The 24502-nt window shown below is 38.8% G+C and overlaps 1 protein-coding gene across 4 annotated transcripts in view; it reads left to right on the top strand.

Annotated features, from left to right (window-relative positions):
- The window catches only part of CADM2 (cell adhesion molecule 2), a 365211-nt gene that overhangs the window by 248265 nt on the left and 92444 nt on the right, over nucleotides 1–24502 (top strand). For all 4 annotated transcript variants that reach the window (XM_081858507.1, XM_081858509.1, XM_081858508.1 and 1 more), the window contains 3 exons: nucleotides 7588–7740; nucleotides 13712–13849; nucleotides 24315–24485. In XM_081858507.1, the coding sequence (XP_081714633.1) occupies nucleotides 7588–7740; nucleotides 13712–13849; nucleotides 24315–24485 (462 nt within the window). The remainder of the gene's footprint in view (nucleotides 1–7587; nucleotides 7741–13711; nucleotides 13850–24314; nucleotides 24486–24502) is intronic.

Genomic DNA, 24502 nt, shown 5'->3' with positions numbered 1-24502 from the left:
ATGTTGGCAGGCTCTTGCACCTGAAATTATAATAAAATACTGTGCTATTATCTGAAATATGTGAGTTGAATGTTTTTTTTTTTAACCTGCTGTTGTGTTCACTGGCTAGACAGCTTTTGTATATTACTTAAGCAATAAGACATGGTAGGGTGTACGTTACTGAAGCTTAGTTCAACTTGTTTACTGTGTCACGTTGCCAAGGAACAAATAATTTCAGCCACTGAAATGATGCACTAACAGCAATGCAGTGCTTCACTATTAAATATCTTAATGCTATTAAAACATAGTCAGAAAACGGAATTGCTAATTTGTCAAGTTGATGATGCTGTGCCTGTACATTACAAGAAAATTATTATATAAACGTGACATATCAGAATTCATTAGGAGGCAAATAAAAGGCAACTAACACAGAAAACTGGTGCAAAAATTAAAATAATGATAGCTGCTACTAGCAACTCTATATTTCCTGTATTATTAGTAGTCTTACTTCTACATAATTGCAGTACAAACCCCTGCATCTACAGAGGCTTACTTATAGGACACTTAAAGCTATGCAACTGCTGTTTTTCTTTTCTTTTTTAAATTAAAAATGCAACTATTCATGTTTGTCAATTCTCTATGGGTTTATCCACAACTGCTTAGGTAGTATCTGTGACCCAGAACTCACATGGGATGGATAACTGCTCTGATTCTTCTCTTCAGATGCAACAAAAGAGGGTCTCTGGTGACCCTGAGTACAAGAAGCAGAAAAGCACCCTAAAAGCAGAAGAGCATAAATATATTTACATTTACATTCTTAAACTATAAATGGATTGATTCATTGCTGTGTTTTCATCGTACAAAAATACATTTAAAATCTAATGACAACTACTTAAAATACAATCTAACAGTATACAGGTTCAGCTCTGTGTAACAATTCACACCGTTTGTATGATCAACATATTAATTTAGTGTTGTAGAACCCTTTTCAGCCCACTGCTGCATGCAAGTGGGGGGGGGGGAGTGTGCAGGGAAAAATTGGCCACCCCACTCTTGTGTTCATGTGTACACACACAAACACAAACACACACACACACACACACACACACACACACACACACCCTATACGCACAATTCAAGGAGGTAGGATTTGAACCCGTGGCCATAGCTTACATTTTCCCCACATCCTATTTTTCTTTTCTCATCTACAGCATAAACCTACTTTGTTTATGCTTCTCTGTTGTTGAGGGCATGCCTTTTTTGTGATTTACCCCTTACTAGTATCATCTGCCTAAGATGGTGGTAGTGATGTGAATAACTTTGTCCTCACCTCATAACTTCCTTTATACTAGAGTCAAGCTAACATTGTATTCCGCATTTGTTTTATTACCTGGGTTACACCATAACCAGCAATTTGTCCGTCAGTGCTGAACTGGACAAACATATGGGCAAGACAGCTTTGGCAATGGCTCGTGGATCCAAAAGGGTATGGGAGAATGTGATACTAACAAACCAGTACTAAGATTAAGGTCTGCCAGGCTTGTGTGTTGAGCATGCTGCTTCATGGAAGTGAGTCATGGGCAAATTACAGCCAGGGGCAATGCCTTCCACATGCAGTGTGTCAGGAATATTTTGGGCATCACGTGGCAGGACAGAGTCTCATACAAAGATGTGCTCTCCCACAGCAGTGGCCAAGAATGACCATTGGGATGAGCACAGAAAGAAGAAACAGCATGGTGTATCTGCGGCAGCACAACTGGACGCCTTCATTTGCCCCAGCAGCAACAGAACACATCTCTCCCATATCAATCTATACAGCTGCAGCAGACTCTGCAACTGTTTGACTTCACCCCCTCAAAGCACACTCTTCTATTGTCTCCCAAGACAACTACTACAATGTGAAAAAATAAAAACACACCTACATTTTGCATGTGCTTTAGAGGATCCATTCAAAACTTCATATAGTGCTGAACACTAGAAGACAGTACACAAAAAAATAAATCAAAATCCAAAACTCCAAGATTCTGAGCAAAGGAACTGTGCAATCCCAGTGCCTCTCTGGCCAAGCCTGGGCTGCAGCAGAAGCACAGGGCCAAACTAGTTGCGATGTGGGTGAACATGATCAGAATTAAGAGCAGGGGGAGGTCAGGGATGTGGCAGTTCATCAAATGCTATTGTTCATCCTCTTAACAGAAAAATACCGGTAACAGAAAATCATTGCATTAGCTTTCATATGACAGAAGTAACAACAAACATAGCTGAATGTGGTGTACTAGTTAGGTCAATTCAGTGTTCAGAATGAACACCACTTATGGTACATTTGGTTACTTCTGCATCTTCCCGAAGCCTTGTGTCCCTAAGCGCTTCATATTTTTTAGTTGTATTTCTACTTCTTTCACAGATTCAGCACTTACTGTGACCTTTGCAAGCAAGTATTAGTCAATTAAATCCTGTGATACCCCTAGGCACAAAGTAAATATTCTCATTACACAGACTGGGAATTTGCCTTAGTGAGGATAAGCAGTTTCCCAGGATTCATATTTCAAATGGAACTTGTAATCTATGTCTCTCGCTTGTTTCCACCGACCTACACTTACACAACTGTCCATTAAATGGACTTTGCCTGGAGGTAGTTGAGAGTCTGCATATACAAAATGGGCATATGATTTTGGTTATTTGGACATCTTGGTATCTGTGCCTTTTAAATTATATGTTCGATATGATTGCAGTTACAGGCTGAATTCACAGGTCTTCACAGTGGGCATTAATAAATGTGATGACATCACAAGTCAAAGTTAAATCGGATTTGACAATGTACTCCCCCCCCCACACCCACTAATAGTGCCCCTGTGCCAATGTGATTTTCCAAAACTGGAATCACTCAGAAACAGGGGAGTATTAACATACCCAGAGTAACCACCTAAGATTTAAGGAAGAACAAAAATCATTTAAATCACTGAGCTATCCATGCTGATACACACAAGACACATTTTTGTGGCATATTACTCAAACCTTATATTGACTTTCAAGAACATCTGCAATTCCTGCTGAAATAAGAAACAGAAGTCAGTTAGCACTTAACTAACATCTTCATGTGACCTTTGTGCAAATGCATGCCCAATGGTAGCCCAATCACCAGCAGCAAAGACAGCAAGTCTGACTGGCTGCCAATCCTAATCTTCAATAGCCCAATTGTATTCTAAATCGCAAGATCATGCTGAAGATTCATAGACTAAAATAAATTAATGTGTGCTTTTCCACAATACATAGTCTTATTCTTTGGGCTTTGCCATTCCAGCTTCACAGTCAAAATGTGTAATGCTTTACAGTATAAACTATTATTTTACAAAACAGCTTGCACAGTAATTTGTCATGGTACTTAGTGTTGCTTTGCAGAGCAATCCTGTGCATTTTTTCTTGGAAGTAAGACTATTTTGGTTTAGTAGAGCTTATTTCCAGGTAAATGTGCATAGGATTGCAGCCCCTGTGCATTTTGTAGAACAATTATATTTTTCACTGCATTGTTAAGAACCCCTAAATATTGAATTATATTCCACTATTTTTTTCTAGAACAAAAATAAACATTGCCCTTTTTTCTTTCTTCCTACCTTCTTTTGGTGAGGTGCTGATATTGCAAAACTTTGTTTGCCCAAGATAGTTACTTACCTTTTGATCAAAAGGTAATTTATAGTTTGAGGAAGCTTAAAGAGTAATGATCCTTATTTCAATATTTTTATTTGCCATATAGTTCTAGCACCACACAGTTGTCCAAATTGTTAATAAAGTAGCACCAGTTATTATTAACAATGAGGATTTAATAATCACTAAGAGAGCATCTGAAAAATTGTTGTTAAAGGGAAAGCAAAGTTGAGGTAGAAAAAGGCAATAATAAATATCACAAGCCTCAAAACATCAATACATTTTTCAAACAAAAGTGCACACTGGATGCCTGGGTCCATGCCCATCTCTGTCTTCTGTCAATCACACACATCCTTTTATTAGTCTAAGATAGAAAATAAACAAGAAGACTGACAGTTTTGTGTCCTTTGGCATTTTTGTGTCACCACCACAAGAGGAAGAGGGTATTATGTCATCAGTCAAGTCTGTCAGGTCTGGTTTAGGCTGCTGTTTATCTTTAAAGATTGTTTTCCTTAATTTTCCCCCAAAAAACGGATCCTCACATCTATTATGGATTGTATGTTGTTGATACTCCAGGAATCAATTCCCCCCCATAAACTGGAAATATTCACTAGGAACTATTTGTTTTCTTTCTATTAGTGGCCATAAATACATTTATTAATATAGCTACAGTCTTGGTGGAAAACATTTTAGAAGCAGTAGCTACAGTCTTTTTCAGCATAGGTAACTAGCATGGAAATTTCTGGAGATTCATTTTGAGCAAAGGTCAGATAACTTTTGGGGCCCAAGGGCACATTTGCAAACTGCAGAAACTGTCATGGGCACTGCACATACACATGCAAGCGCACTCCACAGCCTTTTCTCGTACCACCCTATGCTTCCTCAGTCAGACCATACCTGGAATACTGTATCCATTTCTGGGCACCACAATTTAAGAAGGATGTTGACAACCTGGAATGTCTGCAGAGGAGGGAAACCAAGATGATGCAGCTTTCTTCATTGAATAGAAATGATGGGTGTAACCCTGCAACCAGCTAGCAACAAGCTTAAGTAAAGTGAAGGGAAAGAGACTTAAGTACCTGCAAAATTAGCATTTATTTTTGTTTTATGATATCTGGGCAACCCAATTAGGAGGCACAACTACTGTAATAACAGCAAATAATAAATTAGAACTAGTGTGTCAGAAATTGTTGTTGTTTTTGTAGCAGACCTTACTTTTAAGAATCTCATTATATATTATGTCCATTCATATTAGCTTGCTTCTTTTCATTGTTGATAACAGAGAAATGCTAACAGCCTGAGGTAGTAAAAGCTTTTCAGCTGCATGGTCATTGTTGCAGTCTCTTTTTTATGTGGCTTCTACAGCTGCTAAACTTATTCCTCCGGGGCTAATCAACAACAATTCCCTTTTTATATTGCTCTATTTAGCACTGTTTCATATTAGGGGGGTGGGTGCTTATGTCTTTGATTACCCAATTCATTCATGAAATCGTCTATCTCAGCACAGAAGTGGAAATGATCAAGATTGATCACATGAATAAATTGAACTGTGTGAATCCAAAATGTGTTGAGAGCACTAAAATAATTTATTTTCTATATGCTCTCTCATGCTATGTATCTTGGCTGCAATTTTATTAGTAGAACTGTCTGAGAGATTGATTCAGTTGCCTCCCCTCCCCAATAGAATGGAAGGAAAGATTGCAAGGCTTTGTATATAGCTGGGGAAATACTACTTACAACATCTCCAGAGTGGAGAATTTATTAACATTTTGTGCAGTTCTGCAACTCTAGTACTTCCAAATATTCATTTAATATTTTCTCTTATTTTCTCTTAATTTCTTTCCTTACCAAAACAGAAATGTATCATTTTGAATTTGATATTTTTAAGAGATTCTCTATAAAAAGACCTCTTCCCTGTCCCATTTCATTTTTCTGATGACTTGTCTTCTTCCAGTAATCTGTATTTGCATGGGGAATTCTTGAGGAAGTGATTTATGCATTTGATTAAAACAATATTTAGTGTGTAGGAGGAGTAATGTGTGCATCAGGTTCCCAGTGGTTTATATGCAAGGCAGAACTTACTGTGAGGTGGGCAATGCCCTGCTACCCTGGGAGAACACATGCGGCAGCAGTCCCTCTTTGACAGTGGTAGATGGCCAACAACTGCATTCTGAGGGTGGGACTGCAGTCCTGGCAGGTTTTGTGGCACTACAGTTGACAGGTGTCGGGAAATCTCAGAAGCATCACCATTTATACAGGTGTGTTGCAAATATGAAAATGTGAAACTCCTACCACTGGAGGAGCTGCTTGATATTATTGATTCACATAAGATGGTGTACACTTCATGTATAGACAACACAGATACAGTAGTACACTCCCCACTTCCCTAAGTGAAGAAAACATCCAAGGGTAGGGCTAATTAAACTTCAGTTCATTTCAATGAGAGCCCTGAAGACTGAAAACACAGTTGTAACATTTGCTTTATTTTCAAATATACAAGTAGATCATGTGTGGATGTAAACAGCAGACACTTCTACCAGGCAGCAAGCAAATTCCCTGAAGATTTGCACATACAATCTACTAGCCAGCTCACATTTTGCTCCCTGACTGTACCCCCCTTCACATATTACTTGTGTGAAAGGGGAAAGCACACTATTCCCTACCCCATACTCCCAAGGACATGTGGCTTCCCCTGGTACTACCCTCAATATCCATGCATTGGTGAGATTGTCTGACTCAAAGAAACCTATGCAAGTATTTATTATTTTAGTGTGAGTGTGTGTGCTTAATATTTATATCCTGCCCCTCATCACACCTGAGTCACAAGGCTGGGTCACAACAATTTTTTAAAAAAATATGCAGTAAAAGCAACTCAGCCTACGCTTTCAAGAAGAACCATCCTCCATCTATTCAGTATGTCAGTGGAAATAACCATGTACTTCAGTGCACATTCAGCTGTCTCTGCTTGTCCTATCTTCCTGCTCCTACTCATCTGCCACACTTATCTTCTCCTCGAATGTGGTTCAGAAAATTCAAAGAAATGTGCAATCTAATCTATAACTATGTTCCTAATGGCATATAACCTCTAGTACTCATAGACATGAGGAAATATATTTTAATAATCTTCAAGCATGGGTTTATAATTTAGGCTGAACTTTTTTCTTATGGTAGTGAGCCTATAAATGTGGCAGGGACTCCTTATGGCCTCTGGATCCTGGAAAAGCGTATCCCTACCATCACCACCACCACCCAATTCCTGAGGCCTAAAAACACTAAAGAGTGGTCTCAAGGGCTCAAAAAACTATTCTCTAGCAATTTGTTTCTATCAGTTCACCATTCTGGGTGATTAACAAGTAGGTTGGCAATAATACACACTAATAAATAAGGAAAAGCAATATTGTTGTTGTTTCAAGATATATGATGTTATCTTGTACCAATGCTTGAGCCGAGCATACAGTCCCATGATCTGCTTTCAGGGAAAAACAATTGAATATAGTGGAGCCGGAGTGCAAAACTAGCTAAACTATAGGTTTGGGTTGTGTGTTTTTAAACTGAACTGATTTGGGAAAACAAACTCCCAGACACATAAAAATTCTAGACAATACAAGTGAGATGAACGCCAGCCGTTGCTGTTGTGTATCACTCAATGCAAAGTATGTGGTGATTTGTTCTGTGGTAATAATCCATTCAGGTTACCTACAAAGAAGACTATTTTGCAGAATTGTAGCATTTGATTTCTTCTTGTTTTGTATTTTGATTTTAAAGCAATATTTCATTTGTCTTGTCCGATATTTGCCAAACTGAGCATTTGTAAAACTCTGTGATATAAATGGTGTGAAATTGCTTTTTAAAAAACTCTACACCTAACATATTTCTACAACTTCACATTAAACCTGCTACATTGAAGATGGTATTACAATGCTCATTTATGAAATATTTTGAATATATGTTTTATTTTTTGCTTTACAGCTTTGAGGGACAATAGGATTGAGCTGCTTCGAGCTTCGTGGCATGAACTAACCATCAGAGTCACTGATGTGTCACTGTCAGATGAAGGGCAATACACCTGTTCTTTATTTACTATGCCTGTCAAGACTTCCAAGGCTTTCCTCACCGTTTTGGGTAAGCATAACAGATTGAGAATACCAAAGAGAAAACTGTTGACAAGATAACTTATATAGCTTCTTATGAACTTTAGAGGATTCTGCAGAATATGGCTGCATTCAAATGTTGTGCTGAACCATGGTATATTGCCGGTTTCCCCTCAAGCACACATTTACCCACTTTCAGACATGGTTGTAAGGAGGAGTTTGGAAGCTAACCACAGCAAGTCATCTGAATAAAAAACTGTGGTTTATTTTAACTAAATTTAGTGAGAACAAGCTAACTTGATAAACTATGCCTTGAGTTAACTTGCTTCTACTTATCATACTTAGTTTGTCCAAGTTCAGGTGATATGGCTCCCAAACTCTTCTTTGCAGCTGCACTAGGTGGAAAAGTGAAGTACACTATCTTGGAGATAGGCTAGGCTCATTCTCGTAATGCTAAACTATATTTTACTGTTACGTCTGAACCAGCCTTGTATATTGAGTAGACACAGTGGCTATAATTGCTTTATACTGAGATTATCTGTAGTGAAAATTATATTTTGACTACTGTATGCTTCTGGGCAGTGTGCAAATGGCAAATCTCCTAAACTTAGTGAATCTCCTAAACTGGTGTAGCCAATGTGGTATCCTCCTGATGCTGTAGACTTAAACTCCCATCATTCCTCATAATTGGCCAAGCTTTCTGGGGCTGGTGGAAGCTGTACTCCAAAACATCTAGACTAACACTGTTGGATAACAAATGGAATAGCATTAGAAACCCATTTATCTTTTCATTTGGAAGATAGGTAGGGACCATAGCCTAATAAAAGAACACAAGCTCTGCATGCAAAGATTCTAAGTTCAGTCCCTAATGCCTTTAGTTAAAAGGATCAGGTAATATGAAGATGGGGACGCGGGTGGCACTGTGGGTTAAACCACAGAGCCTAGGACTTGCCGATCCGAAGGTCAGGGTGACCTTGCTCCCGTTGCTCGGTCCCTGCTCCTGCCAACCTATCAGTTCGAAAGCACGTCAAAGTGCAAGTAGATAAATAGGTACCGCTCCGGCGGGAAGGTAAACGGCGTTTCCGTGCACTGCTCTGGTTTGCCAGAAGTGGATTAATCATGCTGGCCACGTGACCCGGAAGCTGTACGTCAGCTCCCTCGGCCAATAAAGCGAGATGAGACCACAACCCCAGAGTTGGCCACGACTGGACCTAATGGTCAGGGGTCCCTTTACCTTTTCATATGAAGATACAGCATGATTCGATGATGAAATGAAAGATTCTCAATAATTGCTGAAAGTCAAGAGTGTACCATGTTAGGCTAAACGGACAAATAGTCTGACGTGGTATAAGGGTGTGTCCTAAGTTAATGCACATTGCACAGAAGCATGAAAAGAAATGCAAGTGACTCATGCATTCATCTTTTACTGCCTTTCAGAATATGTAAAACTGCAGTTTTGTTGCAGTATCTTGTAATCTGGGTTGATACAGAAACCATAGTACACTGTACAGTCCAAGGACCAAGGAGTTTGTTTATTTATTTATTTGTTGTATGTGTTCCTTTTCTCACAATAATACTATATAGTGCACAGGGAAAGAAATCAACATGTCTAATGAAAAGGCACTAAGACCATCTATTTTATTCCTTGCTCCCTTTCTATTTTAACGGAAGTGCACATTTCCACAGGGATGGCCAGCTTCTTTAACTTCTAAATATTCCACCTTTTTTAACACATAAAGAAAATCTATAAAGCAAAAGACTTGGGAAGTGACCCAGAAAATAGTTGAGGCATCAAGATTCATAAGAATCTATGAATGTTTGTGTCCACACACACACACACACACACACACACACACCCTTCTATATGCTACTAATAAATTATAAAAAATTGGCACGCTAATCCAGCAAGGCAATTCTGCCTATGATATAAGATGTTTGTCAGTGAACTATCTTCTGGATGCAACACTATGTGCTTGAAAGCAAGCTGTGTGTGTGTTAATCCTGCACTGCATGTATACCATTGGACTGATGGCATCTATGGAGAATGAGGACGATAATTGCAGGTACCTCCCCACCTCCAATATACTAGCACTGTCAGAGTTGCCAGTGCTGACCATCTGCTCAGGGACAGGGGGAGAACTTTGCATATAGCAATTTATATATAGGCTGCTGTTGTGCATGGGGGTTGCTGGATCTAGGAGTTGCCCCCTGAGTTTGACATGTTCTTCTTACCTTTTCTTACTCGTCCCTTTTTCAGTTTTTTCTCTGCTTTTGACTCTTTGTATATAGTAAGGTGAGAGTTGAATTTAATAAGGCTCATGTAAAATGTTCTGTGTGCCAGTAATATTAAACTTAATCCAGCCAGGGAATTGCTTTTGTGCCTAGGATATGAAATATGTGCCTCTGCTAGTTCCACTGAGACTATTTTACCTGTTTGACATTAAAGGGGAGGGGGAACCAACTCAGAACAGAGTATTCCAAGACAAACGCAGGTCAGTTTTCAATCTAAAGAAGCATATCTTAAGATAATAATAATAATAAACAGGCGGCCGTTTAAACTCATTGTGTAATATACCCCCACTATCTTTTTGGTTCTAGGGAAAGCAATGTTAAAAAGGCATTTGTCAAGCTGTAGTTTTTTTCTCTCTTTTTTGTAATGTAAGGGCAATTATCAAATCAGTTTAAAAAATCTCTTTTCCTGTAATTCGTTCATGCCATCTTTTTAATAAGATAGGAAATTTCTGAATATATCAGTTCCCTTTTCAGTCTTTTGAATGATTAGATTTTAATGTTAGGGGTATTATTAAGGATAACATATCACACATCTTGGAGAGAATTAATGCACTGAAAAAAACTCTGCTGTTTCTTTCATGTGTTGACTACTGCTCAGGCATAATCAGCTACCTATGAATTTAGATAGAAGTGTTGTTGTTGTTGTTGTTTTAAAAAAGCTGAATGACAAAGTGAGGTGCATTGTAAATTATATCTGACCTCTGTCCAGTGATAAAGTCAATGAATTACATAAACAGCATTCTTAAAATAGTGTTGCCCTTATCACTGTGTGTGATAAGAATGGATAAAAAAAGGCAATGGAAGGATGTATTCCTCATCCTAACCCTTCTTAGCTAATTTGTGAAGCAATACTATTGATATATTTGCACAGAAATAATTCCCATTCTGTTCAGTGAGGCCAACTTCCTAGTAAGCATTCTTAGGATTATAACCTCATCTTTACATTTGTTTTTAAATTTCCCCTTCCATTTACGTGGACATTTGGTGGGATGTGTTTCATGCTTGTATTTTTTCCTGTGGTGTAAGGCTGCACTGGACTGTATGTTGCTTCTGAAAGAGGCATCTGCAGTCTGGGTTAATTTTAGCCGAAGAGGGCCAAGTGATAGTGAAGGTGTTATTTGGCACCAAGGTCTGGCCTCTCTGCCCAGCGTGCACTGTGTGACTTCTTGTGCCTTATAACTTACCTTACCTTACCCTCTGCTGCTCTGTGGTCTCCCCTGTCATTATCAGTGCATCTTGTTTTTGTTTTTCTATTTCTCACCAAGGCTGTTCTCCTTTTTGCTGTAACCTATTTTTCCTTATCACGTCACATGCTTTTTCTACTCTTCTATGTTTACCACGTAAACTCCTTTACATCCCTGTCTGTCCCCTGATGCCATTGATCTGTCATCATTCATCTTCTGCCTTAGCTATTTTTAACAAACAATGGGCTTGCAACACTGTGGTAGGATCTACTAGAAGGAAATAACTCAGCACAACGACTAGCAGAATCTCTCCTTTAGTTGAAGAACCATTGAATTTAAGAGTCCAGCATAAATTTCCATACACTGCATAATACCTAGTCTACTCTGTACTTGGAATAAGGAACTGATATGCAATAGCATGGTATGGTTCAAAATGCTTACCCAGGGAGCTGAAAAGCATAATTCACAATAGTACGACATGTCTGGGGTTTGAACAAATAACTGATGATCAATGGTCTAACAGAATATCTAGGTGAGACAGTTTGGGGGATGTATGAGGAATTCTTCAACAGGAAAATAACTGGTTGTTCCTTTCAGTAGAGATAGATGAGCAATACTAACAATTGGATATCTATGAAAATTTATCTGCACCTAAGATGCTAGTGTTCTGGAATGTAGAAATAACCACCTTTTGTGGGGAGTGTATAAAAATATCCACTTATTTGGAGAAGATAACTAAGAATTCTTTAGCACCTCTGGAAGAAAAGTATAGATCAGGACTGTCTTGTGTACTCTAAATCTTTCCACCTTGCCATTTCCTTCTACTTTATTTTCTTTGTTAGTTATCTGTATTACTTCATTGTCTCCTTATTTCAAAATCTCTGGGACCATTTTTCCATTTTTGCTTCACTCAAGGTTCCCATCCATCTTTCATTTCTATCACAACTGATGGCACCACATTATGAACAGGGATGCTGGAGGAATTCAATTTCTGACAATTCTCGTACAAGCTGACTTGATTCACATCTCTAGGACTAAACTGCAAATCAGAATATAGCTGTCTATTTGTGTGTGGATTTTTCTAAAAATGCATATTAATGGAGAAGGGAGATGAAGCATCTACAAGAGTTACACACCAGAAATAGATTGGTCTATCCCTGATTATAAGTCACTAGCAGCCTCTTGCCCAGCATTGCTTGGGACTTCTAAGAAAGACAATTAATCAGTTCAATTTTGAAATCAGTCATTAAAATCAGTATGGCTCCCACAGGTTCAGTCCACCATCTTGATTCAAAATGACATTCAACCACAGCTAACCATAGAAAAATCCCTGCTCCTTGATTTCAGGAACCATCATACAAAATTTGGTGATGATATATTAAGAGGCACCCAAATGCATAGTGAATAAACAAACCAGCCTTCTATAATACATAGTTACTATTGATCAATGGTAAACCATCTACTGCTATGTCTGCTTCTTCATGTTCTATTCCTGTTTTCTCCTCTTCCCCATCTCAGTACCCCTAATAAAATTATTGTGCTTTGGGGGAGAACATAGGAATTATTTGTAATAATTTCTAGTGGAGTGAGGATAGAGGCGAAAAAGCAAGAAATGTGGAGTTAGGACAGTAACATAGAATTCAGAGACAAGCCACACTGGCAAATAGTTAATAGAAAGGCTCTAGTTGCTGACAAAGCAATGAAAATGGAAAGTGCTGGGCTCAGCTTGACATGCTCTTGCCTGCCCTGAGGCCCACACCTCATCACCTTACAGATACACAGGCTTCTGAACCTGTTGGCGCATCCAGATTTGCTTCAATTGCTTGGCTGTCTTTCCACAGTGCACAAAAGTCTCTGAGCTCCAGCTGCACACTGAGTCCAATTTCACGGTCTGCATGGAAATTCACTGTTTCTGTGTAGTCCATGAAATCATAATTTATACAGGATATAAATTATGATCGTATGGTTTGATCAAAACCACACTATGATCTACAGAAAGGATATCAGTGAATTTTAACTTCTTATTAACTAATTAGACTGGAATAAGTATAACTTTTATATGGCCTCTTTTCTTTCTGTATTGCTAGCTCAAATTATACTGTAAAGCTTTCAGATATTAGCTTAGTTCATACTATAGATAAAGGGTAAAAGGCCCCTGACCGTTAGGTCTAGTCGCGGACGACTCTGGGGTTCTTGGCTTTTACTTCTCAACATGATATGCTTAAAATCAGGAATCCATTGTTTTGAAACTGAAAAAGGAAGTCTGCAAAATTGTTCAAAGATTCAGAATGCTTGTTTATTTGGGGAGAAATTTATGCAACTCTTATGTTGGATATGTAGTGCCTTGGATTTTAAAAATGATAGATTATAGATTAGTGTCACTAAACTTGATATTGCTGAAATAAATGTCTGTACCAGTAGAAATTGTACTAATCAGTAATGCCATTTTACCTCTGCACTGTTAAAAGCATTTAAAACAACTCGTATGGTATCAACATTATAAATCATGTTTATGCTTTTTGCTAGGTGTTCCAGAGGTTCCTCAAATTAGTGGATTTATTTCACCGGTTATGGAAGGTGACAGGATGGAGCTTACATGCAAAACTTCTGGTAGCAAGCCAGCTGCAGATATCAGATGGTTCAAGAATGACAAAGAGGTGAAAGGTATTGTTCAGAATTGCATATTTCATTTATAAGAAACAATTGTTAATTAAACAAGCAAAGAAGTGGATTTGATTTGCAAAACTGTTACTGTTCCATTCCTGGTAGATAATCAAAGAGTAACCAAATGAATTTTCTAAGCAAATGCTAAGTATTTCTCATGCTGCTATGAGTGGGTAACCCAGTTTATAAAATCATTGTGACAGAAGGCATCTCAAAGTTCATCTAGTTCATTCCTGCAGAGGAAGAGACCTGCTACTGCACTACCTCTGATGGGTGACCATCTAGCCTTTTCTGAAAACTCTCTGATGAAGATGAGTTAACCACCTTCTGATTCCTTTGTTGGTGAAAAGAGCCAAGGCTCTATGTATCAGTGTCTTCTTTCCCACACCAACCTAGGGTTTGCAGCACAATTCTCCCACAGTAATTCCACACAGTGATGAAAATAATGCATGTACCTGATAGCCAACATTCACAAATACCAAGTACATAGGTTGGATAGAAATGTGTCGGGTCACTCCTTCACTCCATATATGTCTCTGTTTTTCCACCACCACAGTTTTATGTCCTTGGCCTATGTAGCTGCTTCTTTGCTCTGGCTGGGTGGAGCAATCACTACATCCCTTTTCACTTCTTCCTGGCAGATTAAATCACATAACTTCCCATTAGAATTAACTGGTGCCCATTGGGGTTGGTAGAGTTCAGGATAGGGCAACTGCCAAATGGTAGGGGGGACCAGCTCCTTTTTTTTGTCCAAATCTTCCTGCCTTGTAAAGGTACAAAACATACTTACAGAATGCAGTAGAATTACTGAGCAGATATTCAGTAGTTTTCTCAAGTACGGACAAACCACAAAATTTTGGAACCTGCACCAGGCATAGAAATGACTAGTCATTAACTCTGCCACTAAAGCAAGCTTTAAAAGTCAATTTCACCAAAAGCAGAATGGTGACGCTCGGAGTCCATTAACCCAAGAAGCAGAATCCATGCATGGTATCAAAGCAATTCACAAAAACACTTTCACAGAGAGCAAAGTGGTGAGGCTAAGAGTTCAAATCCCATCCACACCTCTTTTACATATACATCCCTTCATACTCTGTAACCTCACTCTAGCTACCTAGGGGGCAGAGAAAAAAATAAAGGTAGGAAAGCGGAAAGACTGGAAGTAGGCAGGAAAGGGAAGGAGGGAGAAAAGGGAGAAAGACAAAAAGAGGAGACAGAATAAACAAAAGAAAGAAAAATGGGCATGGGAGATGATAAGGAAAATTGCTGCTACTTAATACACACTGAAAAATCACAAAGCAATCCCTTCTGCTACCTCTTGCCTATTCTCTGGTTGTTTTCTGTTCCCAGTGCACACTGGATCACATTGTCTGCTGTCTGGACACTTAGTAAGTGAGTCAGTGTCTGTGAGGATTCTTCATTAAAAAAAAACTACAAAAGAAAGTCATAAAAGCAATAAAATAGGAAAGCAAAACAGCATTCATGCAGCGGCAAATTTAGCAGACAAAAACTTCTTGATCAGTTCATTAGGATAGCATTAAAACACCTCAGTATGGTAGACCAAAAACAAAGAAAACCTCCTAACAGTAAAAATGTCTTCATTAAATGAAGTTCAAGATCAAATTAACTTCTGAAATCAGGGAGTTCCATAGTCTGGATATCATCACAGAAAGGCCCATTTCCCACACAAAGCTTATTGTGTATCTTCTCACACATAAAGGCCATTTCACAGCATTTTCAGAAAACAGACCTCACTGCTGTACTTTTTGTGCTTATTTGTTAAAACAAACACCTGGAAAACTAACATGGAAAGAAGATGCCACGAGTATACAAAGGCTTCAGAAGAAAGGTTGGATGAGATTTATCATGGCTCTGTTGTTGATGTATCTACCTTAAGAGCTTATCAAATTGTTAGCATTCCTGAATGAGAGTTCAAAACTACAATATCAGGATTAGATAATTGGGTATATAATAATATATATGTATAATAATGCATTGCCTGTTAGAAGAGTGCTGATATTTTAACAGGCACCATGGACAGATCTTATTATATACATTACATTCCCAATATATTAACCTGTTGAAGGATATGAATGAGTGATTGAGGCACATGTTGCAAGACAAAATATGTTGAATACTCAACATTTTTACAAACTACAGTTTAAAATGGTTGCACTGTTAACATTTCTTCTGAGAAACAACAACCATATAAAGTGTTTTTAATGCAATCTTGATTTTCTCTCTGCTTTGCAATTTCTTGCTCTTTGTGTCTGCTGCCAGAAATACAAGTGATCATGTTACATTGCTGCTATAATTTTTAACACCTCTTTTGCAATAATGTTTCAATCTAGCTCTTTCCTTAAAAAATTCAATTAGAATCTGTGAGTGTCAAAATTGTATGGCATTAGTTGGCCGCGAAGCTTCTCCAAGCAACGTTGCAGAAGTAATCGGCTAAACCATTAATCTTTATTTAATATCCACCAACACTGAGTAATGTATAATACAACAAATACTAGCATATTTAGAAAAAGAAAGAGAAAAAAAGAAAATTTCCTCATTCTCCCAACCCCTGTAACATTTCATGCTGTGCAATATTTCTAAATCAAAATCAGAAGATAGTAATGGATAGAGAAATATTAATTTTGTCAGAATTAAAATGTATCTGAATTCCCATGGCCAAAATATGCATACAGAAAATACGCATTATCCTGCATCATAGCTGGGGGATGTTCCAAGCAATTCTTGTCATTCTTAGTTAATAAACCAGGTTGAATTGAACATTAGCTTTCACACCATAGTTCATACAAGGGTGGAGATGCAAGTAATTTCCCTGATTCTAGCTGTTGGGTGAAAAAATCACATATTCCCAGCTGCAGATAAGTGTTCTGAATATAATAATAGATCAGAGGGAAGGAGGCCGAGTTATTCCTTTACTTTTTCAGACATTGCATGCTTAAGCCTATTGCAAAGATGTGGAAGGATTTGCAATAGCCTGGCACCGTGGGAGTAGTAAGTCAGTTAGTACTTTGAACAAGCAACTAAATATGATGTCCAGAAACCTGGCCAGCATTTTGAATTAGAAAGTATGGTAAAGAAATACCCTGGCCTAGCGCAGTGGTAAGGGAGCTCATTTTTAGTCAAGAAAGCAATGCTCAAAGCTACTTGCTCCCTCTTATAGCAGAAACAATACTCAGTTGAGCTTTTTTCAAATGAGCAACAATCATGCTGGGCTCTGAATTAGCATGCTAACAAACATGAGAACAATTCAGAAAATTCTACTCTATCAATGTCTACTTAGCTGCAAAAAAATTCAGGGGAGTCTTGCAGACACAAGAAAACAATCACTTTAGAAGGAAGAAGAGCAATCTTCAATGAACTCTTTCTCTTGGACCTCCCACTGCCTTAATACAAATGTAGGCTCATTTGAAAACATCTAGCTGCTAGCTCATTAAGATAACTTAGACAGGACACTCAATTCTATTTTTACTACTGTCTAATTCTTTAAAATGGCTGGTCACTTCATGCTGGGAACCCTGACAGTGCAGTTCTATACAAGTTAGTTCAACAGGGCTTACTTCCAGATAAATGGATATATAATTAACAGGCTGATATGTTTGTTTACTTTAGTCTTGTGTTTCACATTTCTAGATACTGATGAGATAATTTGGATAAGTAAAAACTTTCCTTCTTCTCTGCTATTACATCCCTGTAATCTGGTGAGACAGGATAGTTTATCACTCACAAAGTATCAGCCATCAGAAAGCGCCACAATGTTGATATTGAGCGAAATGATGTCTACACATGCTCTAGTCCAATCAATCAGGGCAGAGAGAACTTGGCTCCGCAACCAAAATTTTACCTTTCTACTGGAGCCTTTTTGTAGTAAAAATGATCAACAAGAGGGCAGAATCTCAATTCTCAAATCATAGGAAGCCAGATATATCACTATGGCACTATTTTCTTGAGTCCACCAGCGTCTCTTCATGCAAAGATGGCTAAATAATGCCCATCTCATTCCTAATATGTCCAGCCCCTACACATTAGAGACCATCACAAATTTCTCTTTCAGTGTAGGGATGGATATGCCATCTCTCGGTGTGCATTGTTTTCTATCCACCTGACTTTCACAATGGCTTCCCTTCCATTTTCACTTTGAATATTGCCCACTTGGGAATCACATATTGGATATTAATTCAGATTAGACTTTCATTGACCAGTGGTGGATGGCATGGTAATATAATAAGGGCCAAATGATATTATTTATTTAAAATACATTTATCTATCATTATATCATAAAGAATCAAAGTGGTTTATTATACACAGAGACAAAAAAAATCAAATATATATGAACACTAACTATTCATTAGGGAAAAGATCTACAGTGGTACCTTGGGTTACATACGCTTCAGGTTACAGATGCTTCAGGTTACAGACTCCACTAACTCAGAAATAGTACCTCGGGTTAAGAACTTTGCTTCAGGATAAGAACAGAAATTGTGCTCCGGCGGCACGGCAGCAGCGGGACGCCCCATTAGCTAAAGTGGTGCTGCAGGTTAAGAACAGTTTCAGGCTAAGAACGGACCTCCGGAATGAATTAAGTACTTAACCCTAGGTACCACTGTAATCTTATTTGCCAGCATAAGCCTGGTGGTGCAGAAAAGTTTTCTGATTCTCTATTAGCAGACCATTTCATAGGATTGGGTCAATGACACCAAAGGTTCTATTTTGTGTTGATATCAAGTGAGCTTTGCCAACTCAATGGACAACTGATGACATGCATGCAGATTATCTCAGTGATTGAGCTGGGATATAAGTGTTTAGTCAAACCCTAAATTAGTCCTAAATTTTTTAGGCTTGAATCTAGCAAGGTGGTAGATGGGCAGCCAAAGCTGATATTATAACTGTGTTGTCACATGCTATTGTCATCTACCCACACCAGCAGTCTGTCCACTGCATTCTGCACCACCTGGCACAAACCAGGCCCAAGGGCACACAGAGCATGTTTCAGTAATCCAGCTATAAGGTTACCAATGCATGGAGTATGGTGGTGAGGCTATCCCTGTCCAGCAACAGCTGTAGCTGATAAACCAAATAAAGCTGGTAAAAGATACCACAGAGGAGACTTTAGCCTCAAGTGACAAAGATGTATCTAGGAGTACTTCCAAGCACCTGCACCTTCAGAAGGTGTACAGCCCCATCCAGAATCAATAGTTTGCCAATCTTACAGTTTATACCATGGGACATGTTACAGATTATACGTTGGAAAGACATAGATCACATCATGGGGATTTTTTGTTTGTTCATCAACTCTTCTTCCTTAGAACCTCTATCCTCATAGAACTGATGGGACTAGGGAGGATGAGATTAATAAATAAAATTTGCCCTTATTTCAAACCCCTTCCAGCTAAATCACTTGACCTAGCAACCCAGTAAAAGTTATGCTGGCAAAAAGGGTTGTGTAAGCTAAATTCTATTTTAAAGGCTTGTTTTCCCTCTGCCAGGCTCTAGCCAGCTCAGCCAACCATAGCCCTGCTCCTGAACAGAATTTGGAATAAGGGTAAATTACACCAACGTGGTTTATCCCAGCATAATTTACAGTGGCTTCCTATAGTTTGAACTGCTCTGCCCTTTAACTTCTAGAAGACAACACCGTCACTTCCTCTTTCATGGATATTCTGTAGGGATTGCTTTACATCATAAAATGATAACAATATAATTTACTTTTTTGTAAAGTATGTTAAAATTATGTTAACCTTATGTTAAAATAACCTTATGTTAAAATTTCCACCTTTTCATTTCATTTCCTTGCATCATTTCTTATAAGCAGAAAAAAAGATAATGTGCTGTAAGAAAGGAGTAAGCTAGTAAATGGTGCTTAGAATGGAAAGACTGAGCCCACACTGCTGTTGACCACAGACCGTACTTGTTAATTCATTTTAACAGGTTATATGACTTATGCCACAGGAGTTACATCTCTGATACATGTGCTATAATGAGCTAAATATGTGAAAATGGCTTTTTGTTCCTTTGCCATTCCCACCTGTGTTGTAGTAATGCTCACATTTAATTTAGTCACTTATAAGATATTGTAGACTACAGCTCTGTTCCCAGGGTGTTGTCATCTTACAGAACATTAACTCAATAAGTCATTCCTTCTGCTTCCCAGGGATCACTTTCCTCTCAGAATACTACACATTTTCCACCTATGCAGATACCTTGCAGAAGATAGGTTCACAACACTTGTCAATGTACAGTACAGATAGGTCACAGCCAATTTCCCAGCATATTGTTTGATAAGTGGAGTACATTGCAGCTGCCTTTTGCAGTGGGGCTCCCTCTTGGTTTATGATATGCTTGTCACTCAAGAGTTCTACATAATATATTGTTACAGGCTTTTGGTGTGCTAATGCCAATGACATTGCTGTATCTGCCTCTGCAGGGAAAGATTAGCATTCTGCCATCTGTATTGTTTTTGCCATAGAACCAAATATACGTTTGGGCAAGAGAGAGGTAAAAAATAATAATGAATAAAAGCATTTTTCACTTTGATCTTCTGTTTGGTCAGTATAGGCATATTGTAGATTGTAATTAATTGATGAAAACTTGTCCAACGTATCTTCAAATGTAAAACATTTGTACATCTTCACATCTCATGTACAGTGGTACCTCAGGTTACATACACTTCAGGTTACAGACTCCACTAACCCAGAAATAGTGCTTCAGGTTAAGAACTTTGCTTCAGGATGAGAACAGAAATCGTGCTCCGGGGGTGTGGCAGCAGCAGGAGGCCCCATTAGCTAAAGTGGTGCTTCAGGTTAAGAACAGACCTCCAGAACGAATTAAGTACTTAACCAGAGGTACCACTGTACTTTTTTAATTAGTTTCTATTAAAGATTTTCTTGTGTTACAAAGACAAATAGGTGGAGAAAAATACAATGGGGGGGAAAGAGAGGAAAGAGAGAGGGGGATGTTGTTCTTTCATTCTATTGCCTAGTGTAAGCTCAGGGGTTGTGTCAGCATCACATAAATAGGTTGTGTGTCTGTGTGTGTGTGTGTGTGTGAAGAGAGAGAGAGAGAGAGAGAGAGAGAGAGAGAGAGAGAGAGATTGTGAAAGGTTAGGGAAGGGGTCAGCAAACTTTTTCAGCAGGGGGCTGGTCCACTGTCCCTCAGACCTTGTGGGGTGCTGGACTATATTTTTTTGGGGGGGGGATGAACAAATCCCTATGCCCCACAAATAACCCAGAGATGCATTTTAAATAAAAGGACACATTCTATTCATGTAAAAACACCAGGCTGGCCCCACAAATAACCCTGAGATACATTTTAAATAAAAGGGCACATTCTACTCATGTAAAAACAGGCTGATTCCCGGACCGTCCGTGGGCCGGATTTAGAAGCTGATTGGGCCGGATCCGGCCCCCGGGCCTTAGTTTGCCTACCCATGAGTTAGGGGGTATGTCTCATGCACCTCTGACTTAATTTCAGTGAAATACATGAGGAAGAGTTCCAAGTCTCACACTTAAAACAAGTTTCTAATATCCAGTACTAAGCATTTGTGCCTAAGTGTGCCTGAAGCTGTAGTACAGAATAACAGTTAATGTTTTATTGGTCCCCCAAAATGTGTATAGGCATTTTCAGTTGCTTTTAGGAAGCTGAGTTAGTTTAAATTCAATAACTGGAAGGTTTACATGATGACAGGTGTTTTCTTTTTCTTGTCTTTTTTTTTTCTTTAAAAAAAGAAGAAGCCAAAAGCATAGTGATATTACTTCCTAAATTCGCAGAGAATTGCCCTGTGGGAATGATGCTACATTAATTGCATGAATGAATTTAAAACACACTTTTTCTTAGGAAACAAAAAGAAAAGAAAAGAACAAAGGAGATCAAGCAGCAGCCATCTGCTGTTGTCTCAGCGAAAATCCCCCCCCCACCAGCTGCTATTTGCATGCTGAATAGGCTGCCCATTGGTGCAAATGGGAGAGGTTTTATTAGAGGGGGGAAGGGTTAAACTCTATCTACCCGTATCCTGCAATCCTATTGCTACTCTGGCTCCCCTGTTGCTGCCATTTACATTTTTTAAAAATGTGCATGCTAACTGAATTCATAAATTTAGCATCACATCTGGTTTGGCCTTATATGGAACTTATTCCATGTCAGGAGTCAGCAACCTAAGGCCCATGGGCTGGAAGCGGCCTGTGGAGGTCGTTTGACCACCCCACGAGCCGCCCCTGAACCGAGGTGCCCGCTTGCACGCGGTGCTAAACTAGCACAGTGCGGTGCAGAGACTCGCTTCTGCAGTGCCAAAATAGCATCTGTGCATGCGCAGACACCAAAAATCACATCTGCACAGACGCAGATGCCGAAAATCGTGGGTGGGTGTGTTCCGGCCCTTGGAGGGATTTCTGCGGGACCGATCCGGCCCAGGCAAGATAAACCTTGCTAACTCCTGTTCTAAGTACACACGCATAGGATTAGTCTATAACCACCATCTCTCTCTGCTCTCTCCTCTCTCTTCTGCCATCTCCTCCAAGGTTGACCATTCCCCACCATGAGTACAGTATGCCATGTACATTGCAAGATTGTTAACACTGACTTTTCAATGAACCCATCTTCCTCTAATGGGACCTAGCAAAATTATAAAAATGAAACCACAGAGGGGACATGCGATTTCAATAGGAATTTCCTTAAGCTCATTTTAGAGACCTTCATTGTGACAAACAATGCTATTTGATGGAATAAACCAACATTGCTTAAACAGAAGAGGAAAAAGATCAGTTGTATAGAGAATAAAGTATTCCCTTTGCATCTTGCAAAATACATTATCACCCTTGTGTTGTATTGCAAATGCAGCCGCTGCCTCATTCATTTCAGTTGAGCCAGCAGGTATATTGTTCAGTATATGAGGTGAAGTGAATCCACTGAAGTGAAGGAGAACAGGAAGGCTCCAAAGCTCCTGTGGCTACAACACGCCACTCATTCAGGATATATGACTGTTTTTCATCTATGATTTGTGCATTTTGCAGCTGGACATTTTGTTGGAATAAAGAGCATGACCCAAATCCAAAAGGCACCAAGGAATTTTATAAATAGCTGAAAGGTCATTGAGTGCCAGGATCAAATTGGGCGGAGGGGGAGTGATATAAACTTATATCCAAAATTAAGTTAAGAATACAGATATATGTTGTTGCAGTGCCCATGGCATTTCGGTGACTGCAGAACACCTTGATGACTTTCTTTGACAACTATAAAAACAATTTCAGTCAAACTGCCTTAATATCTACAGTGTTTCTACCAGAGATCACCTTTCTCGTGATTTGCTCTTTCCTTTTGGATTGACTCCCTGATAAAGTGGGAAAATACTGATTGTTAAAGTGTTCTGTGCTGACCAGCTGTGGAACGACTGTGTTTCAAGGCACCCTGGCCTCCAGCTTCATATTGCAAGAGGCAAAATGAGAATCCACCTGCACTCTTGAAGAAGCAGGAAGGACATGGTTTACTTCATACTCCAAGTTCATAGTCTGAAAAGCTCACACTGCTGATTTAGGTGGGCTAGTTTAAACTGTGAGGTGATCGATCCCTTTAGAAAAGTTAAGTATCTTTTTTTCTTGATTTATCAACATGAAGACAGGATGCCTGTAGATACTGGAGACCTCTTCTTTTTCATACTGTGGAGGCCTATCAATTTTTGAGGCTTCAATTGGTGATCTGCCCAGCCTGCTGGGCAATTGGTTGCCCTATTTATTTGCCAGAGTTTTATTCACTTGCCGTCAAAATTCACCCCTACTCCCTTCTATCATGGCCTGCAAAGCATATTATGGAAGGGTTTGGGGGGTTTTTTGCATGGAGGGCGGTTATGTCAACACTAAACAAAACTGAACCGAAGAGGAAAATGAATATTAATTATTCCTCACTTTACCATCTGTTTTGCAAAACCTTTTAGTAACAAAGATGAAGCAAATAATTGTCAGCATTTTGTTTAGCAAACTTATATTTTAGAAACATATTTTAGACACATACCTTTGATTTCTCTTTAAAGTATTGTTTTTTGGACTAAGCTTTCAGAAAAGAATGAACGAAAAAGCCTAATCAGGTGATTTAAAGGTGGGGGAAGAGATATTATGTTTCTTTAATGGGCTTCAGGGGAAGACTATTTGGATTGTAATCTAGTTATATCAGAGATAATGAGGAGTAGAATCCTATTCTGACAGTTCTGCCTTTTGGTTGATATTGAAATTGCTTTTCCCATCTGTGTCTGTGTACATTTGGGAATGACAGCATTGGTAGTTTTGTAAGACAAATAATGGAACGTCTGGAAATAGAACTTTGTTTGCTTTCAAAGAGTGAGCAAACATGATGAAAGGTGCATTTATCATTTGCTATTTAAAATGGTTTCATGTATTGTAGTCTTCTTTCCCCCTTTATTATACCAAACCATGGTGCTAAACTAGAGCAAACTTTATTTTTGCAGATGTTAAATATTTAAAAGAAGAGGATGCAAATCGGAAAACGTTTACTGTCAGCAGCACAATGAATTTCAAAGCAGATCGCAGTGATGACGGCGCAGTCGTAAGTTGCAGAGTAGATCACGAATCTTTGAACTCTACACCCCAGATAGCAATGCAAGTTCTAGAAATACATTGTAAGTAAAATATTTAT

The sequence above is a fragment of the Podarcis erhardii genome (genome assembly GCF_964252035.2).
Source record: "Podarcis erhardii genome assembly, chromosome: 4".
In the NCBI taxonomy this organism is placed as follows: Eukaryota; Metazoa; Chordata; class Lepidosauria; order Squamata; family Lacertidae; genus Podarcis; species Podarcis erhardii.
This window is presented reverse-complemented; position numbering and strand designations above follow the sequence as displayed.